We start from the raw sequence: 14,529 nt of genomic DNA on the forward strand, positions 1-14,529 counted from the left end.
GGTCTTGTATTAAATGTGGAGGTTGGTGGCTTGCCTGTGACAGGGGGGTTGGAGATTCATGATCCTTGAGGCTCCTTCCAACCCAGGCCATTCTGTGATGACTATTTAAATGCCGTCAGGAGGGACTTGGCAGCCACATCAGCCAAGACCATTAGGCCTCTGGGATGCATCTCCTTGGGATTCATAGACTTGTGGATCTTCAAGTTCTTTAGGTGATCACTTGGTCTTCACTTACGATGGGAGGAATGTTGCTTCCCCAGTCCCTCCTACTAAACCAAATGTTTGAGGGGTGTGTGGCGAGCTGTTATCAGGGAAGGCTGAAGCAGAAAAGTACCTCAACCTTCTCCTTTTCTGTTGTTACCAACCTGTCTGTGTCACTTGCCCTAACCCACTGCCTTTGTGCCCATCTTGGACTTTGTGAGGCAAGGATGTACAGGAGCAGAAACAGTGCAGTGATAGTGAAGCAATGTCTACTTGTTCGTTCTTTGTGTTCTGCTGCAGAGGTTGCTAAGGCATTGCTTTCTTTGTCTGGACTGTTTGAAATTTATCAAGTTGAATTCCAGAATAAAGCTTTTAATAGTGTTATGTCCTTGTTTGTTTGTTTATTTTCTCCAGGCATTTGAATTTTCTCTGTATCCTCTTTTAAAGATAACTGTGGGAGATGAGAAACCCTGCATTCTGCTCCTGTATTCCTCAGCAGTTTGCATTACCTTACCAAAAGCATTCCTCACTCCAACACAGGGAGAAAAGCCAATCTTGGAATAGTTTGAGCTCATGAACATGAAAATGTTGGGCGTGCAACATCTGCCAGCTGTAAAGCTGTCTCAGTTTGCTTTGAGAGGTTTAGTTAAAAACACATGGCTGAACTGGAAGCAGCAGGCTGGGTTTTTTGGTGATTTTTTTTTTTTTTTCATATTTTTTTAGATATCAGATACAATATTTCCTTAATAGGAAAATTACTTTTGGATCAGATGCAGGGTACAAGTACTTTGTTTATAAACTGGTATGACCAGTAGAAATAATGGTAATATTTGCTCTGTGGTTTCCTGTGTGCGTGTGTGCAGAATGCAGAGTTGGTGGTCATTTAGTCTTGTATATATGCTCAGTTTGAATCAACCACTAGCGGAAGAAGATAATCTTAACCATATATTCTATTGAGTATTGAGGACCGGATATGTTTTGTGGAATAGAAGTCAAAGGTATCCAAGGAAAAGCTATTTTCAACTAATTATAAAACTTCACTTCTCTGTTTATGTGGCAACTTGAGGTAGCTGAGGACAGAAGGATGATCAATTTAAGAAAAAAGAAAAATGATCTCATAGCAGGATTGCATCAATGACTTGAATACAGGAATAGGCATTGAAACCAAACTGCATTTATAAAAGGCTAGTTTTCTTACAGTATCAGAAAGTTTCAGCTACAAATTTTTAGAGAGATAAACTTGAATTTGTTCAGATTCTTTTCTATTCTTGTAAACCTGAGCTTTCTCTTTTCCCTTTTTTTTATTGAAATAGAGATTAAAACCCTTCTTATTTTACAGTGTTTACTTTATTAGAAGTCTTGGTGTACAAGCTGTTTTTTCCTTTCCAGGCAACCAAAGAAGGGAAATACCTTGATGGTTAATTTCTAATCATAGAGTGAAAAAAAATTATTGTAATATTTCAGCATCTAACTTACTTAAACTTTCTGGAAAGTCTTTCAGACCTAATCCTGACATAATTCTAATTTTTCAGTCCTTTTTTTTTTTTTTTCAGATCACATGCATGTAACTGAGTTGAGATGGTGTTTGTGCCTGTTTTTGTCTTTTTTTTTTTTTTTAAATTCACATTATCTTTTCTCAGAAATGAAAATAAATAAATAAATAAAGCTAATGAAAAAATGTTACAATGTATGGAAGTAATAGCTTATTGCCCTTGTAAATAATAAATCACTGACACTTCCATCACTTCCATATTGGTATTAAAGGTAATCCACACTCTCATTATGTGTTAGCTATTGTTAGTTTGATGGTCATTCCAATTTCATCATTTTATTAAAAGCCACATATACCAATAATCATTCCAAAGGCTTTCAAGCCATTAAAGTAATGAAATAATAATACAGTGTTTCAGAGCAGTTTATTGGTTTGCATGATATTTTCATTATCTCCTCCTCTTTTTTGTCTGTCTCCTCATCTCTAGTATGTATGTCAAGGCACGGTCTAACAAATGTACTGAAATGCAAAATATCACTCTTAATTCTTTAGCATCTGCAGGAGTGTTTTTTCAAAGAAAATATTCTCAGGTTTTTAATTTGAAAACTATAAATCACGATGTCTCAATGACAATTCCTTGTTTTCAATTTTTAGTGCTTGACTGCATCACTGTTAGTGAGAAACAGAGGTAAATGACTTAAGTTATGTTGTAATTGAAAATAACGCTTGCATTGTTGAATTTGCATGCTTTCAGGTCAGGAGTTTGAGGGGCATGGAGACTATAAACGGGAAAGAAACTGTGTATGATCTTCTATATAACTGTAAGTTGAGTGAAGATCTGAGTTTGTATGTATACAGGAAGGTGAGATAGCCAGGTAAAGCCAACATGAAAATAAGATAGAAGAGTAATACAAAAAGAAAGAAATGAAATTCATAAGCACGTATGAATTTTAAACAGTGTTTTGTTGCACAGTTCAATCTGTCAAAAAAAAAAAAAATAGCATGATCACAAGAAGCTCTATTTTGTAAGTAGCTTTATACTTTGTTTAAACAATTTTTATTTGTCACTGAACAACTATTAGGCTTGAAAACCTTTCAGACTGCTCATTGTCATAAATAATTTAAGAAAGGACTATATGGTTTAAAGGTCATAAAAAGCCCAAATTTTTCACTAACTTAGAGTAGATGGATAGCTGACTAAATCTAAGTGCTTACTTTTAATTCAAATGCTAGAGACTTCTACAAGGGACTGGCAGATGTCTTGTAGGCCGTATGAAAGGACAGAAAGAATAGTGGGGTATTTGAGAGGCTCTAAAATGTTTAATGTATGTGTAAATTGAGGCCATTGAATCTCACTTGTCCTGCCTTGGAAGCACCATTAAATTAAATGGAACTATTTCAGCTTCTCAGTTACTCCAGTGTTATTGCCTTTTCTGTAAGGCTAGGCTGCCCTCAGAGTGTTTTTTTGCTAAGTGTAATAGACTGCTTTTGAGAATGTACTTAGTTTTATCCTACAGCTTACTCTCAATTTCATAAATCTCCTCTACTCTAGTGGGACAGGCACCTTGTCATTTTGATACTAACATTATTCTGAGATTTAGTTCCTGCTTTTTCTTGTGTTAGTTCAGCATTATTAAAATAATGTATCTTTGCTCACTGATTTTAACAAACCTTCAAGGTCAGCAATTTCTTTATGTATATTTATGTATATTTGCTCTTTATTACAGCTGTACATTCCAGGTTTTTTTTTGTTTGTTTGTTTGTTTGTTTGTTATTTTACTTAGATGTGGAATTTCTTATTTCTTACTTCAAAATTAATCACTTTAGCAGCATTGATGCCTCAGGTTACCAGAGCATCTTTTCACTACCTTGGGTGTACTCATCTGTGAAATCTATTTCGCTAATCACAGTGGTCTTAGATGCTAAACTTCAAGTGTGCTGAAAGTTTCAGACAGAAATGTTTAAACATCTCTATAATGGACAATGTAAATACAACACACATTTTAAAACTTTAAATATGAGATGTGAACAGCTTAGCAGAAGCTCTTTGCTTTTTATTGTTCTACAGTTACACATATATGATTTATATATCTGTGCCCACACGTTTGTTGAACAACATAAATGTCAAATTTTAAAGAATGCTTTCATTCTATCTTTCTGACATTTGCAAATTTGTCTGAGAGCATTTATTTAATGTGTGCTTATACTGATATTTCACTTTGAATATTGTGTGCTTCTGGCTTCTGCAGTTGCCAGAGTTTATACTTCTTGTGTGAATATAATTACTGCTGGAGGGAAAAAAAAAAAAAAAACAACAATGGATGAGGTATATCTAGTGTCAATGTAGGCAAATTCTGTATGATTAATTTTGAATTTTCTGGAAGTTTGTACTGTAAATTACCAGTGGATAAGTAACTCAAAAAGTATGGGTAAGTAGATAAAAGACTTTTCTATAACATTTTAAGTAGGAAATACGCACTGGATTAACTATTGTGAGATACATCCTCCCTTCCACAAAAATAAAGTGTCAAACTGCCTGTGTATTATGCAGTTTGCTGATAATATGTAGGTTGCTCTGAAAGTAATGCCTTGTAGAATCATGGAAATAAATATATAATATACAAAGAGTACAATAGCACTTTTTGATAGACTGAATTCTTAGCCACAAAACATTATTTTTCAACAGTTGCCATTGTTAGCTATGCATTTTTGCCAGCGATGAACAAGAGCTGGTAAAACTTTTTTTGTTTGTTTAAAAAAACAAACAAACAAACAACAAAACAAACAACCATGGCTTTCTGGAACATGGCTTGTCTTTCACATCACTGTCACCACTGCTAAAATCCACCACCCGCTGTCTCAGTGTGTTCACATCTGCTGTTTGGTTTTCATAAATAGACAGAGTATCAATGAATGTCAGTGTATGCAATTTTTTCTACATGGAGGAATTAAATGACACACCTTTGCTTCATATGCTCGTCTGTGTCAGATGCCATTCTGTCAGACTGCCCCTCTGCTGCCATCTGTCACATGGCAACAAAATGTAATGGAACATGGATGGGAAAGTTCAATCCCTACTTCCATATCACCAACATCTGCCTCTGATGTTGTGGGCCAACATAATAAAATGGGAGACATTACTTTTACAGCTCTCATGAAATAATACTCTATTGGTAATGAAGATAATCTTCAATCTTAATGTAGGTGGTGGCAAGTACTTTATCTGCTTGTTTGTTTACTTGTTTACTCTGTTTTTCTGCCTAAGTATGGACAGTATGTATGTAACTCTTCTGATGCATAGATTTCTTCTTAACCTAGATTCAGCCATTTCTTAACAGATTATTTTAAACATAAAATTGAGGAGGATGTATTGTTTTGCATGAAAAACATGAGTTCCCTTTTTCCCTCATACTTGACCTCTTGGAGGTTTTTCTGTAGTGACCAATGATAAATCTCTTTTCTGACTATTTTAACATAGTGGGTATCTGAAAAGGAATTTAAATCCTAAGAGCCAAAGAAAGAGGTTCATAACTGTAGTCTCTTCTCTAGTCTGAATGACCCCAGCTCCCCTCAGACTCCATTCAGAGGAGAGGCATTCCAGCCCTCTTATTGCTTTCTTGACTCTCATCTGCACTTGCTCAAACAGGTTTATGTTCTTAAAAGCCAGCAAAATAATGCTGTATGTTCTTGAAAGTCATCAGTAATTGGAGAAATGGTAATACAATTGAAAATATCAAATGTTTTTATCTACATTTTTCTTTAAAACTTAAGGGTGAAACAGGTTTGTTGTCATTAGTAGCTAGACTAATGCCGGTTTGCTTGGTCCATGAGACAAATGCATATCATGTTATAGTATTACACATTTTGTTGCTTTATTAATGGAATTAGAGGGTTTATACCAAATAGTATAATGTCTTTTCACATATACATTAAGCAAAGAATGGGAATGTACCTCTTAAAAATGAAGTAGGTAAATCCCAAGACCATTTTGAATCAGCCTGCTTAATGAACATCATAATTTTATACGTTTTTCTGTAGAGAACATTGGTTAGGTAATTAGGAAATGTAAACTTAGCTGTAAAATGTTGATGGACTAAGCTGTAACTAGCTTAGGTTATGCACAATAACTTTTAAATATTATTTTTAAATGAGTAAAAAATCAAATTTAGAGTAGAAACGAAGTATCTGCTAAGTAGACTCATAGATACGTTGTGTAATGACTATATTCAGTATTTTTCATATATATATATAATCTGCTACAGTGTGTGCAGCCTGTACATGGTGGCTACATCTCATCTATGAGCACTGCAAAGAATTTTATATTTAAAGACAAAAAATTTAGATATTGTTAGGGATGAAGAGCAATGAAAGTCACTTCTTTAATAAATTTAATTGTGTAAACCCGGCATTTGCAGAAGATGGTATATTAGCACAACCTGTTTATGAATGTTCACTATTCAGCATAGAGAAATTCATTTGTACTTCTGCTTATCGGTAATTTTATTTATTGCAGTTTGACTTCTGGCTATTAATATTCATAGGGACTTTCATTGCTCCTACAAAAGTCTATAAGTTCATGAAAAGTCTAACAAACTTGACTGGATAGATACTTAGAGTACTCCTCAGTTCTTCAAAAGTCATTTTGTATAAATTCAGAGATGAGGAAAAAGTATGGTCAGTTTGATATGAGTGACTGTGGAAGAAGGAAAATTCTGTAATTTTGGATGTACAGAATAGCGATCAATTAAATTCTCATCTATGCAGCATAATTGGGAAGTGTGACTTTAAAAATAGGGAAATAGCTGTGTGATCATATTTAAATGTTTCTTATCTGTTGTTTTCTTGAGAGCTTTTCATTGCTTAATGAATTAAAGAGTACGCATAGCTGTTTTTGATATTTCATAAACTTTTTTCTCACCCCATTCACCTTCCTGGGATCATTTTTAGATCAAGTCTGACCTACATCTAATTGATTGATGTTTTATATTTAGTTGAATTGCCTTATAAAAATGTGCCCACTTCTCATAACCTTATATAGCTTAAGTTCCACTAGTGCATTAGAGAAGAAAGGAATGTGAAGATGGTTAGCTATAGTTATTATATGCAGTACTTATATTATTTCTAATAAATTGGAACAAAATAAAACAAGCAATAACATCATCAGAAGTGTGCTATCAGAAGGAGGAGCTAGTTTTAAGGAGTAATATGCAAATTACATCAGTGCTATTGGACAGGAGGATCTTTATTGTTGATACAATTTGCAAAAATACGTCTTAGTGCACTTTCTAGCACAGCACTTTGGCAGAAGGAATTTTTCATGCAGCTATACAGAGTATGCAATAACTTATTCTCAGCAGAGCCTGTCTTCAACTGTCAGTGAAGCTAAGGTGTAATAGTCTTTGGTGTTATACACTGAAAGATGTTTCCTTCCTTTGTTCAACCAACTTCCATTAAACTGCCACGTATACTTATTTTCATCTTGTTTTCTCATGTGATTGGATTGAGGATACAGATAATCTATCAAAATAATTTTAAAAAAACTTGTTACCGGCAAGGAGGCATTTGCTGATAACTGTCTTCAACCAGACTTCTTGTTAGGAAATGACAGCTTTTTTTTTTTATTATTTTAATTAAAGATGAGAAAGCTCAACTTCTACCCTTCATTACTGTGTTCACAGTTCTCTTACAAACCACCGAAACCAACACAAAAAATAAAAATACAGCCAGTTTCCTAACAAATGCAGAATAAAGTTTAGGTGAAAAGCTTCAGTGACTTGTGTGTTTCTGGGTTCTAAATTCGCAATTCTTATCTGTCTTTGCTTGAATGGCAACCAAAACAACAAACAAAACTAGACTGACACTTGTTCTACACTGAGGAAATGAGTGAGAGGGATGAAGCAAACTTTTTCAGGATCTTTGTATGAAAACCCTAACAACAACTGATTTTTTGTTAACTGCTTTAATAGCAGCTAGACAGAGCCCTTGATGCTGTGCATCATTTCAAATTTGCTTTTGTTGTGTAAAACGATGATAAGCAAAACAGATTTCTTTTGTTTTATCACACATTCTGGCGAAGTGAAGTTTTGTGAGATTTTTTGAGTAATTAAAAAGTTATTTTTTCAGCTCTGTGTAAAATAGGTGGCCACAAATAAGAAAGGTAAAATAAGTTATATGCTTACCTTTATTTTAGCATTAGACTGGTGAAAACAACTAAAGGAATCAAAGCAACAGAGGAAATCCAGCAATCTTAATTTTCTTCTTTACCATCTTCTTGGCTTAGAAGTTTTCCTGTGCCTTTTGTGTAAATCCATGTTTCTGATCTATACAGTTATTATGTATGCAGCCATGATTGGTGAAGCATAGAAAAGAAGAGAAATTAAGATATTAAAATTGGCTAAGTAAACAAATCACGGTTCTCATCTTGGTGACATTATACTACATGCCTATTTAAATTATTAGAATGTGGTGGTGGGACAGTGATGATGGGAAGTAAGGGAACCAGATTACTAACAGTAATCTGTTCAGAAAGGCTCATTTTCCCTTTATTTAATGAAGTTTACATATATATTTTCACATTTTAACTCTTACTTGTTAACATCATTTGTGTGACTGACATGCCTGGTGTGCTATCACTTTACAAACTTTGCCTATGAACAGGGCCATTCTTTTTTAACTAGTGTTGCGTATTTGTTTATTCTTTAAATTTCTGTGTACCATACTATTTCATTCTATTCTATGGTTTACACAATGAACGTTTCATGAATTTTATGTGACTGCATTGGTATGTTATGATTGTTTTATAGGTGGTGATTCGTGCTCAAAATGGCGAACTCCTCTATCGTATTTCACCGTGGGCAAGATACGTAGTCCGTTATGAAGGCAAAGTGAATTACGATTGGGTACATTGGGATCCACCACAGTCATATATAGTAAGGCTTAAATATTATTTTTGAGAGGTGTATAAAAACATGCATTGCATCATATTTGTAGCCCTATTTTGAAAATTTAGAGTTGTCATATGAAAAGAGAGTAACATACTAGCTGGAATAACCACCTGAGAAACGGTTTGTATTCGACACTTCAACAGAAACAACTGACTTTAATGGCAGATGTTTCTGAACTACTTTCAGCGTCTCCCGTGAAGTATATATACAGTGCTTACCTCTTAAAATGATATATTTTGCTTTGACTTTCCACATTATGTGTAAGTTTGGTAATTCTTCCAGGGTTAGGCATTACAGTCCTACTTTGCTCTTGAGGAGGGAATTAGGTTTAGAGTTAGCTACATGTATGAAGTTCAATGCCAGTAATAAGTTAACACTGTATGAAGTCAGAAAAAGTCCTCAAAATTAAGGTGCTTGTGCTTCAATATAATTCCAGGTTTTTTCATATTGGGAAAATCTGTTTATGTATTTTATAGCCCATTACTTTTTGTGCAGTGCTGTAAGTTATAGAGTAGATTCTCATATATAAATACCCTAGGAAAATGTTCAGAACTTCTGACTGGCATATTGTTATATTTCAGTATTGTTTTCTGTGTTTTTTTTTGTTGTTGTGGTGGTGGTGGTTTGTTTGTTTTAATTAAAATAATATGCAGGGCTTTTTGTATGAGTGGTATTGCAAGTTCTGTTTTGAGTTAGATTTTTGCACCCACCTCAAATTATGAAGTATGTGCTTGACAGATAAAGAATAATTTTCATGTAGAATCTCTTTAAAAATTACATAAGCTACAGTAACTTTAGAATTTATATGTACAATCCCTATAAATTGATTGATATGCTCTATTTTTTCATGCTCAGTAACTCCTAATTTTTGTACAAGTAGAAATAATTGAGTGACAAAATCAATGAGTAAGCAAAGGAGGACAGCTACTTCCCTCGCTCAGCTGGCAGTGCTGGGTACGACTGGCCCTTTGGGCTACCAGGGCATACTGCTGACTCAGATACAACTGTCAGCCATAATATGCAGATCCCTCTTGGCAGGACTGCTCTCCAGCCTCCGTTCCCCATGTATGCAGATTCAGTTTTTCCCTATCCCAGTGATGAATCCAGCGCTTGCTTTCATTGAACTCTATGCAGCTTGTGATTGCCCAACCCTCTGATCTGTCACTATCTTAATGCAAAGCTTCCCTGCCCTCGAGGGACTCCAATCTCCTCCAAGCTCAGTGCCATCCTAAAACTCAATAAGTATACCATTGAACATTGCATTTAAGTCACTTACGAAACCATTGAAGAACACTGGCTGAAACAAGGAGTCCTTTGGAACCCCACCACTGACTGACTGCCAGCCTGATGTTATAACCCCATTTACTATAACCCTTTGAGCTCAACCCATGGACTGGTTGTCCATGTATCACATTCTTTTTGTTAAGCTGTATTCTGAATGTTTTGTCCAGAAGGTTACTATGAGAAATGGCATTGAAAGCTTTGCTCAAATCAAAAAGGATTATTTCCAACAGCTGGAAAAAGATCCGTTTTTATGGCCCAGAGTAAAAAGGAGGCAAGAACATATAGGTTGCGGACTAGTCTTTACTGAGTTATGTCAGATAAAAGGAATTGACTCGTTATGAGTAAGAAAGATGCTTAAACTTCTGCTTGCTCTTTGCAAGTATGTATGGCTGCATGTATTTTAATTGGTTGTTCTAACTTTGACTTCACTTAAGTACTGAACTGACGAGTAGGAAATAAAATCTTGCAACATTTTTTTTTTTTTTTAATTGGGAGAAATTGGAAGAGAAAAAACCTTGAAGGAAAAGTATATTTTAAACAATAGTTTATCTTTTTCTTTTAAAAACAAAGATTTTGTTTTTAAAAAATAAAATCCCAGTTAATGTAAACTTCTTGCATTTCATGTTGTATACTGTTGACAATTAGTTTTTATTTTTCTTCCTAGCGTAAGCATCGTTCTCCCAAGAAATTAAAAAGCCTGAGAATCTATGAATCTCATGTGGGAATTGCTTCCCCAGAAGGGAAAATAGCTTCTTATAAAAACTTCACATTTAATGTACTGCCTAGAATAAGGGATCTTGGTAAGTAGTAACACAGATGCTTGCAGATATGTGCTTGTACTCTTATTAGAATATGTAATTATCAAGTGTCTATGAGGATTTTTTTTGTATTTTCAGATTAAAAGCACTGCAGAAATAGATTCTTAAGGCAGAGCAAAAAAGAAGTTACATTTATGGAAAAGAAATTTGGACTGAAGTATGATTTTGAACCAAAATCCATTCGAGAGATTTTAAAGTGATATGTGATTTCAGAAATCTAGACAGTTATTGGAGGGCAATTTGCTTTTGGCATGGCTTGCTTTTCATCTGAAAACAGATCTGTTGCATGTTAGTCTTTGGAAAATACTGTGTTCTTAATTGGCTCTGCTAATGTACATCTTGCTTTTTAGAAAAGACGAAAAATATCTGAATAGAAAGGATTGTAGTTTTTATTTGCCGTACAATGTGTGCTAATTTTTTTTTTTTTTTAATCCCTTAATAGTTGTAACAGTTGTTATGAGGTGTCAGAATATGGAAATTTTAAATATGAGAAATCCTCTCTTGCAAAGAAACTTCTAGTGTAGTGGAGAATATATGTGAAGCAGCTCTTGTGGTTAAATTAAGAAGCATAGCAAACTAAATTGTTCACCTCAATTTGTTGAATGATTTTTTTAAAAAAATTCCTGTGGCACCTTTGCATTGTTTATGCAATGGACAATGTTCTATCTTGTTAACTTTGACTCAGTATGATGAAATATGTTTTGTTACACTCAAATGTCACATAGTCTTGCCATACATGATTGATAGCTTTTAGATGTTGGCTGTCCTTATCTGTAGTTTGACTTTTATTTATCAGAGTGCTTGAAGAAGGTATATGCTTTTCTTGTAGGCTTATTTGTTGAGCCAGTGTTTCACAAAGCATGATGGGAGTTGCAGTCTGCAAATTGGGATACCCTCAAAAAATTCATTTGGAATACCCATTAAATACCTGTGCCTCTTTTCCTCGAGCCAAAGTACTTCCTTCTTTCCAGCAGGTTAATAGGTTTAATGGAATTATAGGAACTTTCTGCTTTATGTACCAATTTCTTTTTGGGGAGAAGAAATGTTGTAAAAAGACTGATATACCAGAAAAGCAATTCAAAGTTCAGGCTGCGTATACAGAATATGATAGGTAGTTTTCTTTTTTATTTAAATAAGTAAGTGGGAATTGTCTCTCTCTCTCTTTTTTTCTTTTTTTTTTTTTCTTTTTTTTTTTTTAAGCTGTATTTTTAAATGATATTTGATTCAGTTTTGAAATGTCTTAAACAAACTTAATGACATAAGTATTTAGGAATAAATACTAAGATATAAATAACTTGTAGAAATATGCATGAAAAAATAGCAAAGTAGTCTAAATCATACTAATTTGATGCTATTCAACTTTTTATTTGCAGAAATGCTGTAAATAATAATAAATGCAATGAGCTTGAATTGTGAAACATCAGTTTATCTGACAAACTGCTCAACTTATGCCAATTACCTGCTAATAACTAACTCATATATGGGTGAAAAATTTGAAAACAAAACCAATACCAAAAGTTTTTGGTTTACACTAAAGAATGAAGAGCTTGGTTAAACTAGTAAGGAAGAGCTATGTAGTTGTAGGTGTCTCAGCAGATTATATATTAAACTTGAAAGATACCTTTTGTTGACTGTCCTTATTTACTAGCTAGCTGGGGCACTTATTTGCTGACATTAATGATAGATTGGGTGAGGTGTATAGTAAGTAGTTTCATTACTTGTGCAGAGTTTCTTCTTTAGATTTCCCTCTTATCTGCGCTGAAATATTTTAGGTGATGCAAGAGAGAGTGAGTCATTTATGTTTCTGTGCTGTCTTGGTTCTTTGGTAGACTCGGAACAAAAACACATTACTCCTGTATTTTCTTTCTTTTAAAAGATTTAGTTTTATATAGGTTACTTGATGATTGAACCTTCCATTTTCAAAGGAAGGTCATGTAAGTATAAGCTGTTAGGTGGAATTACCTCTTGAGAGAGAGCCAATCTGTAGTTAGTTGTTAAGTATGCATGAGAATTAAACCAGCTATGATAGGATAAAGATAACACAATTTGAAACTGATAAGTTACAGGAGTTGAATTTTTTAGTTCACCATTCTTGAGACAAGGGTATATCTTTTTATTTCTTATATTTCTATAGGCTATAACTGTATTCAGCTGATGGCTGTTATGGAACATGCATATTACGCCAGCTTTGGTTATCAGGTCACAAGCTTCTTTGCAGCATCAAGGTAGGTATAAGTACTTAATCTCTTTTGTTCCTTCACCTATCTTTCCATCTAATCAGCTAAAATCAGTACGTCTTTGATTGCAAGTACAAGTTTAATGGAAGAAGAAAGTATAGGCTTAGGCATGTGCAATAGCTTCTTAAATCTGATATCAATTGCCATAGTCATCACCTGTTTTGCAAAACATTTAGCATAAAAACAAAAGTTGTAAGTAACTTTAGCCATCACAGTATATTCCATCTAATTCAGTTTCAGCTGCCTGCATGTGTTTTGCGTGCATAGGGGTGATGTTGTTTCATAGTTAAAAATCTTTTTAAATGTTAGTTTGTACTACAAGTTACTACTTCAGAGGCTGAAAAAAAAAACCCAAATCTACAAACAATTGGAATCTAAATGATGAAGAACTAGTGACATTGATGTACTTTCTGTTAGTGATGTTAACTATTTTTGGCTTAAGTTGGGTGGATCCCCTCATAACACATTTATTTTTTATGCCGATAGCCGTTATGGAACTCCAGATGATCTGAAAGAATTGATTGATGTTGCTCATTCAATGGGTATTACTGTTCTGCTGGATGTAGTGCACAGCCACGCATCAAAAAACTCAGAAGATGGACTCAACAAATTTGATGGTACAGATTCTTGTTTCTTCCATTCTGGTCCTAGAGGAACTCATCGGATCTGGGACAGCAGGCTCTTTGATTATGCAAAGTAAGTATACAATATAGTTTCAAGTATTTTAGTGATAATAATCTCTTAGCAGTTTTATTAAAGCTTCAGTACTTGGAAAGCTGAAAAAAAAGTTTGGATTGCTTAATGGCTAAAATATGCTGAGTTATATTCATCTGCTTTGCTAAATATTTAAAATCTGAGATTAAATAATTGTATTCAGTTTCTGTTACTCTTCTGTGATCTATGACTATGTATGTACGTAATTACAAAGCTTGTGCAGGTATGTAACTTTTACATGTATAGGTAGTTATATAAATCTTATGTGTATATATTTAAATACGTGTGTGTTAAAATATATAAAATACGATATAGATATCTACCTATATATATGTAGACACTTAACATAATTTATTTGTAAGTATTATATATGCATTATATTTAAGATGAAAATATGTTTATAAATAAAAGAATAAGAAAAGCTGAAGAAAACTTGTGAACTCTGGAAATCTACTATCAAACTATACGATTGTTAAAATTCAGTAAACACTGTGGCTCTGGCTAGCTATATTCCAAAACTTTCCAGAGGTAGATCAACAGTTTATATAAAGCAGGGGTCATTTTCAGTAGGCAGTTTGGATACAGGCATCCTGTTTTGGAGACTGAAGGATTTCTATGTGGAACCTGTTCTGAACAGCATGGGCTAAAGCTGGAGACCCAGACCCAGTCTGGGCACACTTATTTTTCTAGTAGAAATTCAGATTAGTGTCTGGTAATGATTAGCATTTAATATAATTTACTTCGTGTTCTCTGAGATAGTGGAATGGGAGTGATTTGTCTTGTGTGCTGAGTATTTATATTTCTTTTACATGGAGAGAGAGTGAGACAGAAAGGCAACC

At 34.0% G+C, this 14,529-nt stretch overlaps 1 protein-coding gene across 3 annotated transcripts in view; it reads left to right on the plus strand.

The window, feature by feature from the left end:
• GBE1 (1,4-alpha-glucan branching enzyme 1) overlaps positions 1-14,529 on the plus strand; it is a 157,840-nt gene that overhangs the window by 50,728 nt on the left and 92,583 nt on the right. For all 3 annotated transcript variants that reach the window (XM_090121009.1, XM_090121012.1, XM_090121017.1), the window contains 4 exons: positions 8,497-8,622; positions 10,586-10,721; positions 12,874-12,964; positions 13,463-13,672. In XM_090121009.1, the coding sequence (XP_089977135.1) occupies positions 8,497-8,622; positions 10,586-10,721; positions 12,874-12,964; positions 13,463-13,672 (563 nt within the window). The remainder of the gene's footprint in view (positions 1-8,496; positions 8,623-10,585; positions 10,722-12,873; positions 12,965-13,462; positions 13,673-14,529) is intronic.

The sequence above is a fragment of the Phasianus colchicus genome, chromosome 1 (genome assembly GCF_987193195.1).
Source record: "Phasianus colchicus chromosome 1, bPhaCol1.hap1.1, whole genome shotgun sequence".
Taxonomy (NCBI): Eukaryota; Metazoa; Chordata; class Aves; order Galliformes; family Phasianidae; genus Phasianus; species Phasianus colchicus.